The sequence below is a fragment of the Uloborus diversus genome, chromosome 7, assembly GCF_026930045.1.
Source record: "Uloborus diversus isolate 005 chromosome 7, Udiv.v.3.1, whole genome shotgun sequence".
Taxonomy (NCBI): domain Eukaryota; kingdom Metazoa; phylum Arthropoda; class Arachnida; order Araneae; family Uloboridae; genus Uloborus; species Uloborus diversus.
The window spans coordinates 153,053,283-153,071,748 of NC_072737.1; the positions used below are offsets into that span (position 1 = coordinate 153,053,283).

General features: G+C 36.6%; 1 protein-coding gene across 2 annotated transcripts in view; it reads left to right on the forward strand.

The window, feature by feature from the left end:
• Nucleotides 1–18,466, forward strand: part of LOC129225504 (cGMP-dependent protein kinase, isozyme 1-like) — an 82,423-nt gene that overhangs the window by 58,670 nt on the left and 5,287 nt on the right. For both annotated transcript variants that reach the window (XM_054859932.1, XM_054859933.1), the window contains exons 12-15: nucleotides 2,006–2,095; nucleotides 6,259–6,400; nucleotides 9,842–10,005; nucleotides 12,529–12,714. In XM_054859932.1, coding sequence (XP_054715907.1) covers nucleotides 2,006–2,095; nucleotides 6,259–6,400; nucleotides 9,842–10,005; nucleotides 12,529–12,714 — 582 coding nt within the window. The remainder of the gene's footprint in view (nucleotides 1–2,005; nucleotides 2,096–6,258; nucleotides 6,401–9,841; nucleotides 10,006–12,528; nucleotides 12,715–18,466) is intronic.

An 18,466-nucleotide genomic window follows, 5' to 3' on the forward strand; every position in this document is an offset into this window, starting at 1 on the left:
GTATTTAATGTAATATGCGTCTTTGCATTACTAAAAAAAAATAATAATAGAAGCATCTATTTTTTCTTAGAAAGTTACATATATATTATTGAAATTCTTTTTCCGGTTTTCGGGCGGACGTGATCGTATAGTAGTCTATAATCTTTGATATTGCGTTGTGGCCGCAATAACCTAGGTTCGAATCCTGGTCACGGCAACAGTATCTATTTTACATCGCACGTTACTTTCCGGTTTTATTTCCATCTGTGTACTCAGAATAGTTAACTCAGAATACGTAAAATACACCGCCAGCTCAGTCATTTCCAGCCGAGGACTGCAGTTTCGTGCTTATTAGCAATCATCAGCCTAGCATAGGATAGTGACTAATTGAACTGGAGATGGAAAACCTCTTAAGGAAGCCACGAGTGCGAAACAAACTGGTAGCAAATATAAAATTAGCAGACCAGACGAGTGACCGAAGCAGTGGTTTGGTTCAACTCGAAGGTTGAACGCGAGGCAAGGTATATTCAGTAAATTAGTGCTTCGGTCACTCGTCTGGTCTGCGAATTCTATATTCGCTACCAGTTTGTTTCGCACTCTTGGCTTCCTTAAGAGGTTTTCCATCTCCAGCTCAGTCACTTTCCTATGCCGGGCTGATGAGTGCTAATAAGCACGAAACTGCAGTCCTCGGCTGGAAATAACTGAGCTGGCGGTGTATTTCACGTATTTCTGCTTTAGCCCTGGCTAATGGGCGGTAATTTACTGAATATAGTTAATACTACTCTGTATTCTCACAATAGCAAAAAGACAGAAAGAACAGTGCTAGTGTTTATTTATTTGAGGGAAAAGTATATTTTTTTCATTATGTTTCGCTAGTAAAATAAAAGTACATTTTTTATAACACAAAAACTTCTTCGGCACTTCGCCCTCTTTTGTGAAATCAAAAAAGAGTATAGTGGTTAGTACATTGCGTCGTGGGCGCAACCCAGGTTCTAATCCCGGTCACTGCAACAGTGTCAATTTTACATCGCATGTTATTTTCCGATTTTAATTCCATCTGCTTACTCAGAATAGTTAATACTGCTCTGTATTCTCGCAATAGCAAAAAGATAAAAGGAACAGTGCTAACGTTTATTTATTTGATGGAAAATTATCTTCAAACGTATTATATTAACATATTTTGTTAGTGAAATAAAAGCACATCCTTTTGTGAAACCTAAAAAGAGAAAACAATATCTAGTCATTTATAAAAACCATAATGATATTTACAAAGGATTTCTTTCGTGCCTTTGCCGTCGGCCGTGATCGTATAGTGGTTAGTACATTCCGTTGTAGCCGCAATAAACCAGGTTCGACTCCTGATCAAGGCAGTAGTTCATGTTTTACTTTGCACTTTTTGTTTCTAAATATAATGCGAGCTTTGAACTCAATATAGTTATTACTACTCTATATTCTCACAATATCAAAAAGAGCTGAAAAAGTGTTTTTTTTTTTTTTTTTTTTGATAGAAAATTATTTTCAATCTTTTTTTACTAGTCAAATAAAGGTCAAACACACACAAAAACTTCTAATAAAAAAAAATCCGTGATCGAATAGTGGTTAATACCACTGCCAGGTTAGGCAGTAATTTTGAAACACATTTTGCAAACTTTAACTTCTAAATCTTTAACGTATTTGAAATTAGCTTAAATGAATTTGAAAACTTCCCTGCTTCGTTATAATTAGCCAAAAAAATAATAAATAAATAAATGTGTCTTACTTCCATATTAATCATCAATCAGTATTAAGTTTAGATTTATTATTTTAAAACATTTTTTCGTTTGCTTACCAAAATGGAGAAATATGATTCCTTTTGATTCGACGCCGGGCCCCTGTAAACGCCCGATTAGAACCTTTCGGTCTCTTGCTCTGTATGGTTCAAACAATAATTAAGTTTGATTGTTGAAAATAGACTTCAGTAAAAAACAAAAACTAATAAGTAATCACAAAGTGTTTTAAACACGCAAATTTCTTTTCTCTTTTTCAGAATGTACAAGACATTCCGTGACGAGAAATACGTATTTATGTTGATGGAGGCTTGTCTTGGAGGAGAAGTCTGGAGTATTCTGAGAGACAAGTAAGATTTTTAGGCAACTTTCCTCCAAGTGATTGAGTAATAATTTAAAATCTTCAGATTTATTGAAATACATATCTAGAGTCCGACAAATCCCTGGTTCCATATCCAGGGAGACTAAAAAAATACGTTTGCGACTATATCTTTCAGAACAAGCATCCTTTAGAACACACTGGATTATCCTATATACTCTGAGAAATATTTTAACAGGCGCCTAAACTTTTTCCTCGCTGCTAAGCTTTTGCAATTTTTGTCGGTCCCTGCAAATACTTCTAAAGAATTGTATGCTTTCCCACCATTTTATTTATATAATGCATTTTAACTGTCAAGTTACGTAATTTTGTTCATATTTGCATTTTAAACTTTCTTAAAATTGTAGAAAAAAACCTTTTATTTAAATATAAAATTAAGTGACCAAGTTGCGTGTTCCTTTATGTTTTGTGACAACTTGAAGTTGGGTGGGAACCGGACTGTTCGTCGAAGGAAAAAATTAGTTCTAATTTCCGTATTATAAAACACTTCATTTTATTTAAATTCATAATTAAATAATTTTGAACTTATGGCTCTAATTTAAAAGTTTATCACATTTACCTAAGTAACTGCAAATATAGCAAATCTCCATGTAACGAGTTTTCCTGATAGCGAAATTTCAGCTGGAATGAGCTGTAGCTTTATACAGAGCATGTTCGAAATAAGCATAATCGGTGGTACGGCGAGAGGGAAGGTTGTCAGAACTCCCCAAAGTCTTCGGTTTCAACATACAAGGTCCGGCTATTAATTTCCAGATCTGACGTAACTGTAATTCTTTCTATTTTTGTATATTTTTCACAAATTTTACGTAATTTGGTCCATGGTACATGATGCTCGTGTACCTTGAGACAGACCTCTTGTACTTGCTTAACTGCATAACTTACGTTGTATTCAAGTTTATTGGACCCACTTTCATTCAACTTTCTTAAATGCCTAGTAATGGTTGACCTACTAACTTTGAATACTTTTTCGGTCTTTCTAAAAGTCTTTTTTTTTTTGTCAGGATCATTACTTCTTACTGCTTCAATAGCATTTTGCAATGCCTGAACATCTACTGGGTCCCTCTTGATTCCAGTTTTACTCCGAGGCATGATAAAATCCTACCTATATATATAAAAAAAAAACAATCACTGCAGCCTATTATACCTTGATCCAGTGGTTCTCAAAATACAACATGGAGCTTGGTTTGAAGGTACACGAGGGTGCATGTTTATACAGACGTGGCTACCCTAACCTAACAGCTACGTAAAAAGTGAAGACTAAATGCTGAATACACTTACCGAGAGACAGGCAATAGATATAATGATCAATCAGTTGGGTAACTCTAGTCTTTAAAAGTCCAATTTCATTTAAGTAACACTGGAATTATTTACATTTGTTTGCACAAATCACAAAGCAATCACTATCCACATACAAGCTGGAGTTTCAACCTACAACCCACTCTGGCAGGTGGAGAGACTGTCATGGCTGACATAGTACCGTGATTCCTCACCAGGTAAAAGCGCTAGCTGATTAGAGTGCATGGCGCAAGGTACACCATAGTCCAGGGTACAACAGTCTCCACTAAGTGGTTCTCGTGGAAAGGCGCATTAAAACGTAGCTCTTCAATTCCTGTTGTCACCATAATGCGAACATTTTCAATTGCTTCCACTGTGCGTACGGACTGCGACCGACCTGTGTGTGGATCATCATCGACGCTTTTGCGTACATCCCGAAAGTGCTTAAACCATTTAAAAGTTCAAGTGAACTTGTTTCAACATTTCGTACGTTTCTGCAGCTCCCTTGCCCAATTTGAAGCAAAATTTAATGTTAATTCTTTGCTCCATTTTTGATTGAACAACAGGAATTTGGGAGCTATCTTTCAATGCGCTATTCCACGAGAACCACTTACTTTAGAATGACGCCGATAGCACTGCATATGCGCAAGAAAACGCTCTTCAGTTTTCAATCATTAACGCCATCTTCCGGCGTTTTGTTCTCCCACAGTTACGTTAAGTCCTGGAAATTAATAGCCGCACCTTGTATATTGTCAATCATAATACGATAGTTAAGATACATGTACGGACTAGGATGACCCACTCCCTTCCAGAAGGTAAATTCCGGCTGTGCTATTAGGTATTACACTATTTCGAAAGTAGGTCCAAAAAAAAAAAAATCCTACGCCATGACTTATACTTGGTTTTCGTGAACCATAAACGTTACGTTAGCGGTAGACATTCATGACTGCAAAGCTTAAGATAAGTCTTTTTTATCTTTGCATAAGTTCATGAAAAATGAAGACTTGTTGGCTCTGTTTCTATACCTCTTAACTGCTTTGAGGTCGTCCACATAAGAGATTACGCTTTGAAGGGGTGGGGGGAGGAGAATTTGAGAAATAGTGATCGTTTGTGACAAGGGGGAGAGAGGGAATAACAAGAAGTATGACAACACACACTTTTTCATTGCAATGTGTTTATTAGCGGGATATAGTGGCGAATGTACCAAGTCGCAAATGTCTCAATTACGAGGGATCCTACAGCATATAGGTACACCAAAGAAGACCCAAAAGTAGACTTGCCACATTTCTGAAACGTTCAACCGGGACACCAGAATTCCCCCCCCCCCCAATCCATCGTCATGGGTATTCAAATGTGTACACAACCAAGACTATTTTAGAGAGTTGTTCATTCTTAATGCTATGAATAAACGGTTGTGGTTACTAATTATAAACCTAAACTACAGGTAATGATCAATGACTCAATCAGATAAATTTAAACATTTTCTTTTTTGTGAACGTTTATATGTATTATGTAACGGAATATGAATAACTTAAGCAGGAAGAAACACTTTGAATGCGGAAGGAAAATTTGAACATTTACCTGTACTTTTTATTGTCTAGGAATTTTTTTAGGATTTTTTTTTTTTTTTTTTTGTAAAAACTTTCACAAGCTAATCAGATATTAATTTTACTAGTCAATCTTATAAACGACAAAGTAATTATCCTAAATATTCCTTCAATGTTAATCTTTTGGAAGACTATTTCTTAGCTTACATTATCTGTCATAATCCAACATTTTTTAGACTTTTTAGGTCATCGATTATTAAATTTACCTTTTTCTTGGACTTGAAGTAAACCGGCCGGGACACCGGGATTTTGTCTGAAAACCGGAACTGTCCCGATCGAACCGAGACGTCTGACAGGCTTACCCAAAAGGCAAATGAAAAATGTTTTGGTAGTTTTGTTCATTTCTTAGGGGCACCAAAAAATATTGCGCCGGGGTCCCAAACCTGTAAACATGCGTGAAATGTGACTTGGAGTAAGGTGAACTGTGGCAATGTGTGGCAAACTGGGAAAGGTTCAAGTATGTTCAAAAAAGTGTACCATTATTAGTTTATGGACAGTCCCTTTGATTTATTACTTAAATATGATTTTAAAATAAGTAAAATGACGCAACGTGTATAAAGTAAAAATTAAACATTTTAACTAGAGGTTAAAACTCAGCAAACAGCTTTTTCGGGACTATTAAATGCAATCCCCTTCATCAGTGCATAAAAAGAAGAATGAGTGGTTCACCAATGCAAATCAAACGACAAATGAACAAAAAGGAAATGAAGCAAAGTAAATAGACAAGAAAAAGGAAACTATTACGTCACCGGAACAGCAAGGACTGCATATTTTTATGCACTGATGAAGGGGCTTGCATAGCCACGAAACTACTGTTTGCTGAGTTTTTAACTCTTTTAAATGCTTTAATTTGTACTTTATACACGTTGTGTCATTTTACTTATTCCACAGTATTAAGTTCTCGACAGCTTTTCTCAATATGATTTTAAAATCCTAAAAAAATTCAAACGTTCAGCATATGCAGCAGTAAATTGTCGTCAACTTCAATGAGATGATATCTGCCTCCAGCACGGTTATTGACTATTCCAGACTGATGGACAGTCTTTGGATGTCATAACCGGGCTGTCGGTATACTGCATGCAGCTGTGCGTTTGGTCTTACGGGTATTTGTTAGTTTATTTATTTACTTAGATACGACTTAGATTATCATTCTTCCTCCTTCTCAACAGTTCAAATATTTTATTTCAATGTAAGTTTTGAAAGCCTAAATATTCTGTATCAGTTCTACTTTGTTGCTGTATTTGATTATTAGGGGTGAATTTGATGATGCAACCACCCGTTTTATCACCGCTTGTGTCACGGAAGCCCTGGAATACCTACACGCCCGGAATGTTGTCTACCGAGACTTAAAGCCAGAAAATCTTCTGTTAGATTCCCAGGGATATGTTAAATTGGTAAGCTGATTTTTATTGCCATCTTCGCGCATTAGCGTCAAGTAATTCCAATTGCACAAATAGAGATAACGTTTTTTTTGAAAGTTTAAACTTATTCCATTTTATTAACCTTCCAAGCAAAAGGAGCAGGGCTTATAAATTTTGCCCGCTACTGTCCACTGTGACTCTGAGGTCTTATCAAATTTCATTATGCACTCAATAACAAAAAAAATAAATAAATAAATAAATAAATAAATAAATCAAAGTACTAAGAAGGAGTTGTCAGAATCAGAAGGAATTGTCAGCGTCAATTGAATGCTTTTATTTATTTTATTTATACAGAAGCTAAGCAGCTTCTCATACATTGAGGACTGCGTGCAAAGGGTTTTGCTTCAGGGGACACACAGGAAAGATTTACAACACAAGAAAAGGAATTAACACCCAGGGCATCTAGGGGAATCAAACCCACGCCCTACGGCTTAGAAGACAAAGCTTCTACCATTCTACCACAGCGATCTAGGAAGATTAGGCGCCGAGCATATTGAGCGCTGGGAATATTGGGCTCCCAGGTTTTGGGCGCTGTTCAACAATTTCGGTACCCAAAAACTGTGAGTCCAGTCGACGGCGCCCAACTTTCCCAGCGCCCAATGTTTCCGGCGCCCAATATGCTCGACGCCCAATGTTCCCGGCGCCCAATATGCCCGGCGTCCAATGATCCCGGCGCCCAATATGCTGGGAGCCCAATATCCCCGGCGCGCAATCCTATGCGCCCAATCTTCTCATTTTGCTACCACAGATTCACGGAGGCCCCAATCAAAAGCTTTATTAGGGCATTTACTGTTGCTTTCACTTGGAGTAGCGTCGAGTTCGACATTATTCGGTTGCAACCGAATGAATCCAGAACGTCTTTAGTAATGAATCCAGATCAAATTTTGGCAATGATGACGTTTTTGTACGCTTGTGGAGAACCCGTATTGAATTCTCAAACACTGCCTTTGCTTTTCAGCGGCAAACCACGTCCGCAAATGGAGTGGTGTTATGGGGTGCTATCGTACACGAAACATGATCCTCCCTAATGTTGATTCACAACACTATGAGAGCCTAACGGTACGTTTTTGTGTTATATTTCAGTCACATGTTTTGGCTCTCATGGTGGAGTTATCAGGACACAACAGACAGCGGTCTCGGTGGGCTTCCTCTTCCACATTATCAACTTCTCTGCCCGGCGCCCTCATTTGTTATAAATCGCGCCTATCTGGGATCACTTAAGATGGTAAACTGGTCAGCCTGTGACCGAATTAGTGGCGCGATTGCAGTAACCGTGATACGAGATGACGTAGGACATCGTACGAGATTGTTATGCTTCAATGCTCGACTGTATATCGCCTCGTACATTCAAGCTAAAGGTGGTTCAACAGGGTACTTAAATATCCATTCATTTGGGATTTTTCCAACAATAAATGATAATTTTGCTTTCATTTCTTAGTCACTTTTTATTATCAATGTTACCATCGCGTGCGTTAAATTTCGTTTCATTCTGAGAAATTCTTGGTGCGCAAATTTTTGTGACAAGGAGTGTATTAAGCAAAATGAAGGTCGGTTTGGCTTTGAATTTTTTTTTTTAGCCAAGTGTGATCAAAAGTAACAAAACGGCTAATATTACCCAAACCTGGCCTTGATTGCAATAGCTTTAGTTTTAATATACATGGTGAGTGTTAACAAGATAAAAATACTTTACTGGATGATAGAAAACATGCAAAGAAGCAAGAATACGTATAGGAGCCTATGACCGCAAATGCAATGTCTAATAAGCGCGTTGTAACGACAATGGAGATATCGGTGAAAGCTTGTCAGAAAGGCTCGTCAATGAGACGGTGGGTGAGTTGTCATTTTAAAGGGCTGTTCACTTATCAGCCGTCCGTCACGTCCGCACCGATTTTTTCCACCCGAAATAAGTTTTCTTTGCTGGTTGCCATGACAGCAAGCCATCTTAGACGGGACCGGTTTTGATAAGAACCTTGATATCTGACGGCCGTCAAAAGTAGGACAGCATTTCATTACTTTCTGGTGGGTGAATTCAGTCACGTAATTGATGAACGGCGACTGTATGTGAATGCTACTCTGCTTTCTTCGATAGTCCGTCACGTTAAAAAACGGGATGGATGGGGCGGACGGCCGATAAATGAACAGCCCTTAACACAGCTGTAGGCCACAAATTTCGACAACCACTTTAAATCTCCCTTAAAAACTAAAATGTTGCGTAAAATCGTAATAATGTTATAAATTGAGACCTGTTTCGCATCCGTCAGTTTCTTACTTGGTGTGCATGTAGAGCATCGCCATAAGTTCCTTGGTGTTGTTGCTTGCTTAGATGTTTTCCATCACCCAGTTCATTTAAACCCTAGATCGCAGCTTAAGTGGCGACATGTTCGCCATCTTGAATGAACTAGCCTGCTTTGCTTCTTGATTGTGGTGCCTCTTGATGGTGGATAGCAGAGTTTCAGTATCGAAACTTCGAATAACGGCAACCCTAGGATTGGAACACTTTTGCTTTGGCAACCCTATACCATCGGTTTTTAAACAATTTTACCAACACTTTTTTTATACAACTTTTGTGGAAACTCAATGAGGGTAAATATCACTTTTTGGGCACCTTTTTGCCCCTGACAACCCTGTTTAGGAACCGGAAAAAGGTACACAACCTTACTTTAACGTTTTCTTTATAGCTTTTACACTTCATTTATGACAACTATTTTTGGAATCTCAATGATGGTAAATAACTCATTTTTGGGCACTTTTTAGCCTTCAGCAAACCTGCTTAGGGACCGGAAAAAGGTAGGCAACCTTACATAAGCGTTTTATTTACAGCTTTTACTCTTCATTTATGACAACAATTTCTGGAAATTCGATCAGGGGTAAGTTATCTTCCTCATTGAAAATTTTTTATCCCCTGACAACCTTGGTTAGGGAGCCGAAAAAGATAGGCAACCTTAGTTTAGCGTTTCATTTCCATCTTTTACTCTTCATTTATGATAACGATTTTCGGAATTTCGATGAGGATAAATTACTCATGTTAGGCGCCTTTCAACCTTTGGCAACTCTGATTAGGTCACTTGAAAGAGGTAGAAATTCTTTCTTTCACGTTTTATTTACAACTTTTACTCTTCATATATGGTAACAATTTTAGGAAACTCGATGAGGGTAGGTCAAGCCTAGTGGGATCTTAGAATATGAGAAACAGAAGCACAGGACGCTACTTCATCATAGTAGACATTGGAAGAAAGTGGCGTTTAGCTCTAAGATGGCGGACGTCTCTCTACTTAAGCTACGATTTAGGGCTATAAGTAGAGTATTGCAGCGTTGTTCAGTCTCACCATGTAGAGTAACAGCTGCCGGAAACTCACACTGCAGAAATTTCTATAACGTTTGGTTAAGGCTGCTGCATTTATTTTATTTCCTTAGGTCGACTTCGGCTTCTCCAAAATCCTTCCAACAGGCCTTAAGACATGGACTTTCTGCGGTACACCAGAATACGTAGCTCCAGAGATCATTTTGAACAGAGGTCACGACAAAGCTGTTGATTTTTGGGCAATGGGAGTGCTTATGTATGAACTTCTCACCGGAACGTAAGTATTATTCACTCTCACATCATTTATAATTTTTTCATTCATATGAAGAACAATGTAGACCAAGGGTTCTCAATCTAGGGGGGGGGGGGACTTAGAACAAATTCTAGAGAGCTGTGAATGCATTTCACATTCACAGAGAGAATTCAATCACAGTGTAGAATTCAATCTAGGGGGGGGGGGAATTAGAACAAATTCTAGAGAGCTGTGAATGCATTTCACACATGAAGAAAAAAAGTAAAACTAACTATAATTTACTCAATTCTGAAGACACATGTAAACATTTTCGACATCATCGTCAGTTTTGAAATTTTTAGTGCAGTTTTTGCCCACATATTTCTGTGAAGCTGTACTTTTAGCATTAGCATTAAGTCAAAATATTGAGGAAGGATGGACATTGCACGTGACCCGAGGGGCGCTTTTCACTTGTTACAATCCAGTATTCAAAAACTTGTCAAGAGCAAACAGTGTTGATCCTCCTACTGATGTTGTGAAAGTGGCTGGTATTACGTGCCATCACCGAGATCCCAGATTGTTTCAATTTTATTTGTATTTCGTACTTTAATGTCATGTGTATTAGTAAGAATATGTTCAAAATAAGGTTATGGAGAGTAATACTACATTTGTTTATGAAATTATCTATATTTTAAATTTACAAACAGATTAAGCTATCCTCCCAAATAGCTTCAGTTTCAAATTTTGATTGTACTCTTGCATTGACAATCTATGGTAGAGGAAGTGGTCCAAAAACGGGCCACCACTTTCATTTTCTACCTACTGATTTACCTGTTCACGCCAAAGGGATAATTTTAGTGCCAATACCTCTTAAAAACATTCATGGGGTGATTTTAGGGTTCAAAGACCATTGCACCAGTTTTAAGTGTTTTGAAACTTCATAATTACGAAAAAAGAGAAAATCACGTTTTTTAAAGGTGGTCCGAAAACGGGCCACTTGAGGAATAAATACTTTATCTCTTAAACGATAAATGAAAACCCTGAAATTTTAATTCAAAAATTTTAGTAAATATCATCGTAGATATTTTTATGGAAAATAAAAATCATTTATTTCATTTTTTAGTTGCAGAAGTTACAAATGTAGTAAACCTTTTTTTTTTTTTTTTTGTCATTCCACACACTCGGATGCCTAGCCTTGCAGCAGAAAATCCACACTTCTCCAGTAATGTTTTCTGAAACGAATCTGTCGTAAAAATTTGCATACTACATTGCCATCTTCAGGTCCATCAAAAACAGGAACCACCAACTCGTCATCCTTGTCGTTGCTATCAGTAGGAGGTCAGTGTGGTCCGAGTCCGACTACTGTCGTTGGGATTTCCTCTTTGACTTGTTGGCTTTACTTGAAGATTTTAGAAGTTTTCTCTTTTCACGGGCAACTGATTCCCCACTCACAATTTTCCGACAGTCGTTCAATGCAAACTCCTCGACAGTTCGTCTTTGTAAGATGATCCAGTGATGATGCAAGTCTTGGCACTCTTGCGGCCACCATTGTTCTTTTTCCTTGCAATACTAGTAGGGATTGGAGATATTTCATATGGACTGACGTGTTTGGATGGCTATAATGTGTGCCCAATATCTGTACGACTTTTCAAATATTGAAAGCAGTGTGGTCTAAAAACAGGCCACCAATGCCAGCCAATGGGGCGGCCAGAAACGGGCTGCCAATGGTGGGGCAGAAACGGGCTAGCCCGTTTTTGGACCACCATTGGTAGCTCGTTTTTAGATCACAAAATACTTTAAGTTTATGGTGTACTAAACCATTACTAAGCAAACAAATATTCCAAATCAAGTACACTAAAAGAAAGCCCATATAATCTACTTTGTTTCAAGATAAAAATCACTTACTTCACTCTATGAATTAGAAAGATATAAATCAACTTGTACAAGCTTTGAAAAGTTTTGAGTTCTTCAAAAGTGATTGGTTCTTATAAAACAGTTTCTGACAAAGCACGTGCTTTAGCTATCAATGTCATCTGCTCATTACGCTTTTGCCTCCTCGTGTTTATTGATTCGGTACCATTTTTGCGACTGCGCACAACCCTCTTCCCTCATTTTCAGCGGTTGACCCGTATTTAGACCACTTCGTCTAGTCTTGTGGAAGAGGCGAGGGAGGCATGAACTCATCTCAGTATTCAAATGGGGGCACAGAGCCTCAAAGATTGAGAACCCCTGATGCTGATGAACATGTACAGTGAAGTTTTTGAAGTCATTGCATTTTAGTTTTGGTGCGATTTCCTTGAAATACAAACATTTTTCTTTTTATGTACTTCTGCTACAAAAGCACATTACCTTAATGAGATAAAATTGGTTCTGGTTGAAAAAATTGAGTTGCTATAGTAGTGTAGCTAGTTTGTGTCACTATGGGCAATCTATCGGTTTGTCCCCTCGTCCTTTCGAAACTTTTGATGCAACTAACCGTGAGCACTTTTCTTACCAGCCCCTCAACCTGTTGTATCTTTGAGTGATTCCTTGGATTAAACCGTTTCTTACTTAACTTGGTTATTCCAGACCGCCTTTTTGTGCCTTTGATCCAATGAAGACGTACAAAATCATCTTAAAAGGCATTGACGCTCTTGGTTTTCCCAACTACATCAGCAAGAACGCAGTTTCGTTAATGCGAAGGTTGTGCAAGGAAAACCCCAGTGAAAGGCTTGGATACCAGAAAGGAGGCTTTGCAGACATCAAAAAGCATAAGTAAGTTTAAAAGGAGTAAACTTTTTCTTGTAACTGCGCTTAATGTTGTTGCTGGTTGGTGTCAGCGAGTATTTCTAGCATTATAAGTAAAGTTATTTTAGTATATTTATAGTTGAACTAGGTTCTAGGGGAAAATTTCATTGTTGCACTTTCTTAACAATTAGAAGGCGAACAAAAATGAGTTTCGCTATTGACAACAATACTCTAATACAACAATTAGTTCATCTCTAGTTGATAAAAAGTGCAAAAATCAAATAAAACATTAATTTTTTTTTTCTTATTAATTAATAAAACATCGGGCGACGAAGAGCATAGTTTTATTTTTTAAGCACGGTAAAAATTTTTGTAGAACCTTATAATTCCATAAAATCGGTGGCAGCATAGCTGCCTTCGTTGCTCTGGGATAACTTAACTGATGGTAATGAAACTATAGCATAACGTTACACGAATTTATGTGTAAGGTAACACCAGAATTTTCTGTGTACTTACCGAGAAATCGTTTGAAAGGTTACACAATAGTGAAAATTAAGCCTTTATCTGACTTTCGGGTTCAAATCCACTGCAAGTTTCTTTTTTTTTTCATACTATTACCGCTTTTTGCAGTTTGAATTGAAAGTAATACTTAATTAAAAAAATATGCTGTATTTTTAATGTGTGATAGTACATTAAAATTCTATTTACTATTCTCACAAATAAGTGATTACACATTTTTAGATATTATAAACTTTGACGAAGTAAATGATTTTTGCAATAAATACATAATTAGTTACTTTGTGGATGAGTAAGAATGTTGTTCTATTGCAGATAAGCAGGTAGTCAAATTTTAAAAACCCTAACCGTACTTATCGAGCAATGGTTTTGCTCCTTGATTCCATAGACTAATAATAAGAATAGACAGAGCTATGGCAACCCTTTTGATGCTCATAAACCAAACCATGTAACTGGTGGATATCCTAGCAACAGCGGGCTTAAGCAGACGATCAACGCCCGCGAGAAATAAAATAAATAGAATTGATGGAACACGGAAGAATGATCTTTTATGGAGTCCGATTTGTAATTTGTTATTCTAAGTTGTAAATATTTTGTTAATATATTGAGTTTTTCGTTTAGATAGTATTGTGCATTTTCTTCATTCAACTTCAATAACTCTCTAAGCAATTAAAGATGCAAGCGCCCAAAAGAATCAGAAAACGGTAAGATTTTTACTTACAATTTCAATTTAAGATACCGATTAGTGCATTTTTGCGTTAACGCAAAACGTTTACGCCATTACGTTCACGCCAACGCTGTTGAAGCAGTTCCAAATGAAATAAAAGTTACTGAAAACTGTGATCAAAAGCTAATTACTAATGTCAAAATAACGCATAACTAAAAGAAAAACAGTTCAATCCCTGCACCTGGAAAAAAATTATAATGAAAACACATTACGTCTTAAAATACATGTCGAGTGCCAAACTGTAGATAATGTTGCCATCTAGCAACCATGCTGCCAAAGTTTCTGCCAAGCCTTCCACTAGTCACATGATGTATCCATGAACCAATTTTTTCATCAGCAAGTCTGGGAAAGCTCGGTCTACTCTTATTATTAGTCTATGCTTGATTCTGTTATTTGTAAATTTATCGTTTGCTGTATTTTACATTGAATATTCAACTCTTTATTTTCCATCTATTATCGTTTGCAATGTTCATATTTGTTTTCATCATTAAATTTATTTATCGTCTGTGCTGTATTTTAGACTGAAACATTCTATATCATGAAAAAGGATTTCAGTTTTTAAAATATTGTGAATCGAAATGGTCGGTTATTGAAGTAACCCTGAAACAAATAAAATCTGTTGGCAAAATGGATCAAAATTCATTGCACACTGAAATGTTAAAAGATGCGGTCGTTTATTACGAGAGCTTGCTTACTGAAAATCATTTGATTGCATCAGAATCATCAAGTTCAATTTCTGGTGAAGCAATGTTAATGGGCGAAGAAATTTATGAACGTACTATGGATATGCTGGTTGAAAAAATATTTATAACTGATGACGAACTTGCTCATGAAAATGAAAACTGTGAGGAGGAACCTTTTGAGCAAGTCGAAATTCAAAGCTCATCAGCTGAATACGAACCAGAAGAGAAAAAAAAGAAGAGAGGTAGAGCATCTTCCTTTAAATTACAAAATTAACGTTGTGAACATAGCAACGGCTCACCCCACATGGAATCTACAAACATTACAAAAGAAAATATGCAGTCGGTTAAAAAAAAGAAAAATACGATGTAATCAATTCTTGGACATATGATCGTTTTCTAGAAGCTCGAGAGAATTATCAACAAGTTACAACTGCTCGGAACTTGCAACAGTGGGCTTTAGCTGCAGCACGACAGTTTACAGATTTTGAATTTAAAGCATCTGACAGTTGGATTAAAAAAATCAAAAGGAAACATGCCATTCGTCAACGAAAAGTCACAAAATTTGTTTCAAAAAGAGAAACTGCGACGATCGAAGAAACTTTGGCTTCTGCAGACACTTTTGTAATCCAGACGTTAAAGTTGAAACCGAATTTAAAAAACGATTATGTTATCAATATGACCAAACAGGTAAGTAATTAAAAACTTATTTTACGATCTTCAGACCAAGGGCGGATCCAGCTTCTGGTTTAGGAGGAGGTCATTTTCGGAAAGGGAGGGGTAAAAGGGTAATTTTGTGCGAAATGGGCATTTTTTTTTTCAAAATATGTCTTAAAAATGCAATTTTATTCTATATTTGGTCATTTAAAAGATGGGTCATGACCCCCCCCCCCTTCCATCCATGACCCTCTGTCTCTGGATCCGCGCCTCCTTTTGACAAAATATTTTAATTCCCATTTCCTTTTTCCATTATGTAAGTATCAGTCGTTGTACAACAGGACTTTGACTCAAAAGGGAAGTAAAACTATTTTCGTCAAAAGGCACGACATGAAGTAGAGTAACGCATTCATACACCACTCAATATTCTCTTACCCTGTCTGGAAAATTTCTGTCCCTTGTATTTGTTTGTTTACAAGAAGTAACTGGTATTTTTGGCCCCCGAATTCAAAAAACAATTGATGAATACTCGCAAAAATATAAAAATGTCATAATAACATCTTCGAAATCAGGAAAGCTAACGACAGGACCATACATCGAATTTTTGAACCGTTGCTTGAAGTTTTATGTAGGAAAAGAAGAATTTCTATTGATTATCGATTCTTGGGGAGAACAAACAAAACCTGAACTATACGACCAAATTTTCCAGGATGATGAAAAATCTCCAACTTGTACAGTTAAAGTGATTCCACCAAAATGTACTCCACTTGTTCAACCTTGCGACGTCTATTTTTATAGACAGGTAAAGAATTTAATTAAAAGTATATAAAATTGCGCGTATTTCGTTGAAAATAATAGAGAAATAAATACCCATGAAGACTGCATAAAAATACAATCAATTGTCCATCATCAACTGTCATCGCCAATTTTTAATAAAATGATTCGATATGCCTGGTATACTTCTAAACTTTCTGACAAAAGAGAAATTTCCCTGAATGTAAATGAAGTATGTTTTCCAACGACTCTTTCACAAAAAAGTTGCTCCTGTAAGCAATCTCGCTTTATAAATTGTGCGAGATGTCAAAACAGTTTTTGTTTTCCATGTTTTTATGATAAATATCTTTCTGGTGCATGTATAAAATAAACAACAATATTGTTAAAAATCATCTATAAATTAAGCTCTACAGTAGTTTTGTAGCCGTTGTAATTCAAATTTTTAACTTGTATCGATTTAATTTATCTCCATTTTCTCTATTAAAGTGCTTTACGTGTTTAAAAATTTCGCATTATCTTCAATTCAAACTGCACAAAGCTGTAACAGTTATTTTATAAATGAACAAAAAAGAAACTTGCAGTGAATTTGAACCCGGATCGGTCGCATGGTACCCCAGAGCGCTGCCCACATGACCACCGGTCACTTTTTTACGAACAATTTCTACTAGCTTATAAGTTGCGCGTAAATCTTTAAAGGCTGTTTTCTCGGAATTTTATGGCTAGTGCGCTTTATTACTTTACCCTGAGAGTACCCTTACAGGATACTACTAATCTGCCAAATCTCATCCCGATCTGAATTTCCGAGACCGTAACTTCTCCTTGTAAGTGTAAGTTGACTTATACTTCAAAAAACTATTCGATGGTTTAGATTATACAAATATATTAAATAATCAATTAATAATTTCTTTCTATGCGTTCTAAACTGAAATCATAAAAATAAATTAGTAGGTTACAATGCTTGAAATTTCATCCTGACAGTATAAAAAAACAGCAATTTCATGCAAAAAATCTGTTGTTTTTTAGCCTTCAAATATTCGTTTATTCCAGCGGTTCCCAACCTTTTTCTCTTTGCGAACCCCTTGGAACAGGCAAAAAAGTTCGCGAACCCTCTGATGTTGAAATTAGTAACATGTAAGAAACAATAAAAAAACAGCATGTTTGCTTTCCATTTTTTGCAGCATTTGATTGCAATAAACAAAAATATAATTGTAAAATATCCTTAAGTGCAAACATTAATAAAAAGTTAAAACTACATCTACAAGAAAAATTATAAACAAGAAGTTTTATAAACCAACTATTTTTTAAGCATACTTTAAATTGGGGAAAAAATCCTTAATGCGATATTTGTGGCTGTTTGACGGAACAAAGAAACTGAAAGTTTGGTTCAATGTCTGACAGTTTGAGTCTTAAATCAGGCTCTGCATTCAATCTGTTTCGGTATTTATCTTTGAGATAAGTATAGGAGGAAAATCCTTTCTCGCACAGATATGTTGTACAAAATGGTATAAAATTCGAATTGCTTTTTTGGACAAAACGGTATAGTCATTTCTTACACTGAGCCAGAAGTCAATTAACGAGAGCTCTTTAAAGGTAGTTTTCAATGAATTATTACAGGATAACTCGATGAGCATTTCCTTTTCAGGTAATGTCAGGGTGTTCTCTAAGCATGGGTTTCCTTCAAAAGGATTGCGTATCCAGTTGTCTGAGAGAGGGACACGTTACGCCTATTAGGAAAATACTCGTCAAAAGTTAGTTCAAGATGTTGCAGGATGTTCACATAAATTTCTTTTAACGCTTTCATCAAGTTTCATTGAGTTTTCCTGATAAAAACTACTAAGAGAAGTGAAACAAGGAAAACTCACCCATTTCCAGGCATTGGATCCAGAAATTCAATTTTTTGCCATAGCTTCAATTTTATCATATACAACGAAAATATTAACAACTGCACCTTGCAAAGATAGATTTAATTCATTTAATTTTGAAAAGATGTCAGCTAAATATGCAAGCCTTTGCATCCAAAGAGGATCGAATATGCAAGTGGACAAGTGAAATGGATGATCAACAAAAAATGCTTGGACTTCTGACTTCAATTCAAATAAGCGTGTCAAAACTTTGCCACGGGGAAAGCCATCTAACTTCTGTGTGAAGAAGTAAAGTAACATGAAGGCTTCTCAATTCCTCACAAAGCGCGTGAAATAGACGGCAGTTTGTGGCACGTGATTTTTATGAAATTTACAATTTTTACCGCATCATTCAAAGTAGCGATAATTCTGCGGGAATACGCTTACATGCTAATGCTTGTCTATGAATGCAGTAATGAGTCCATTCAATTTTCTCGTTGATCTTCTTTACTCGCATCACAAAGCCAACAAATTTTCCTGTCATTGATTTTGCACCATCCGTGCACACACCCACACACAAAGAC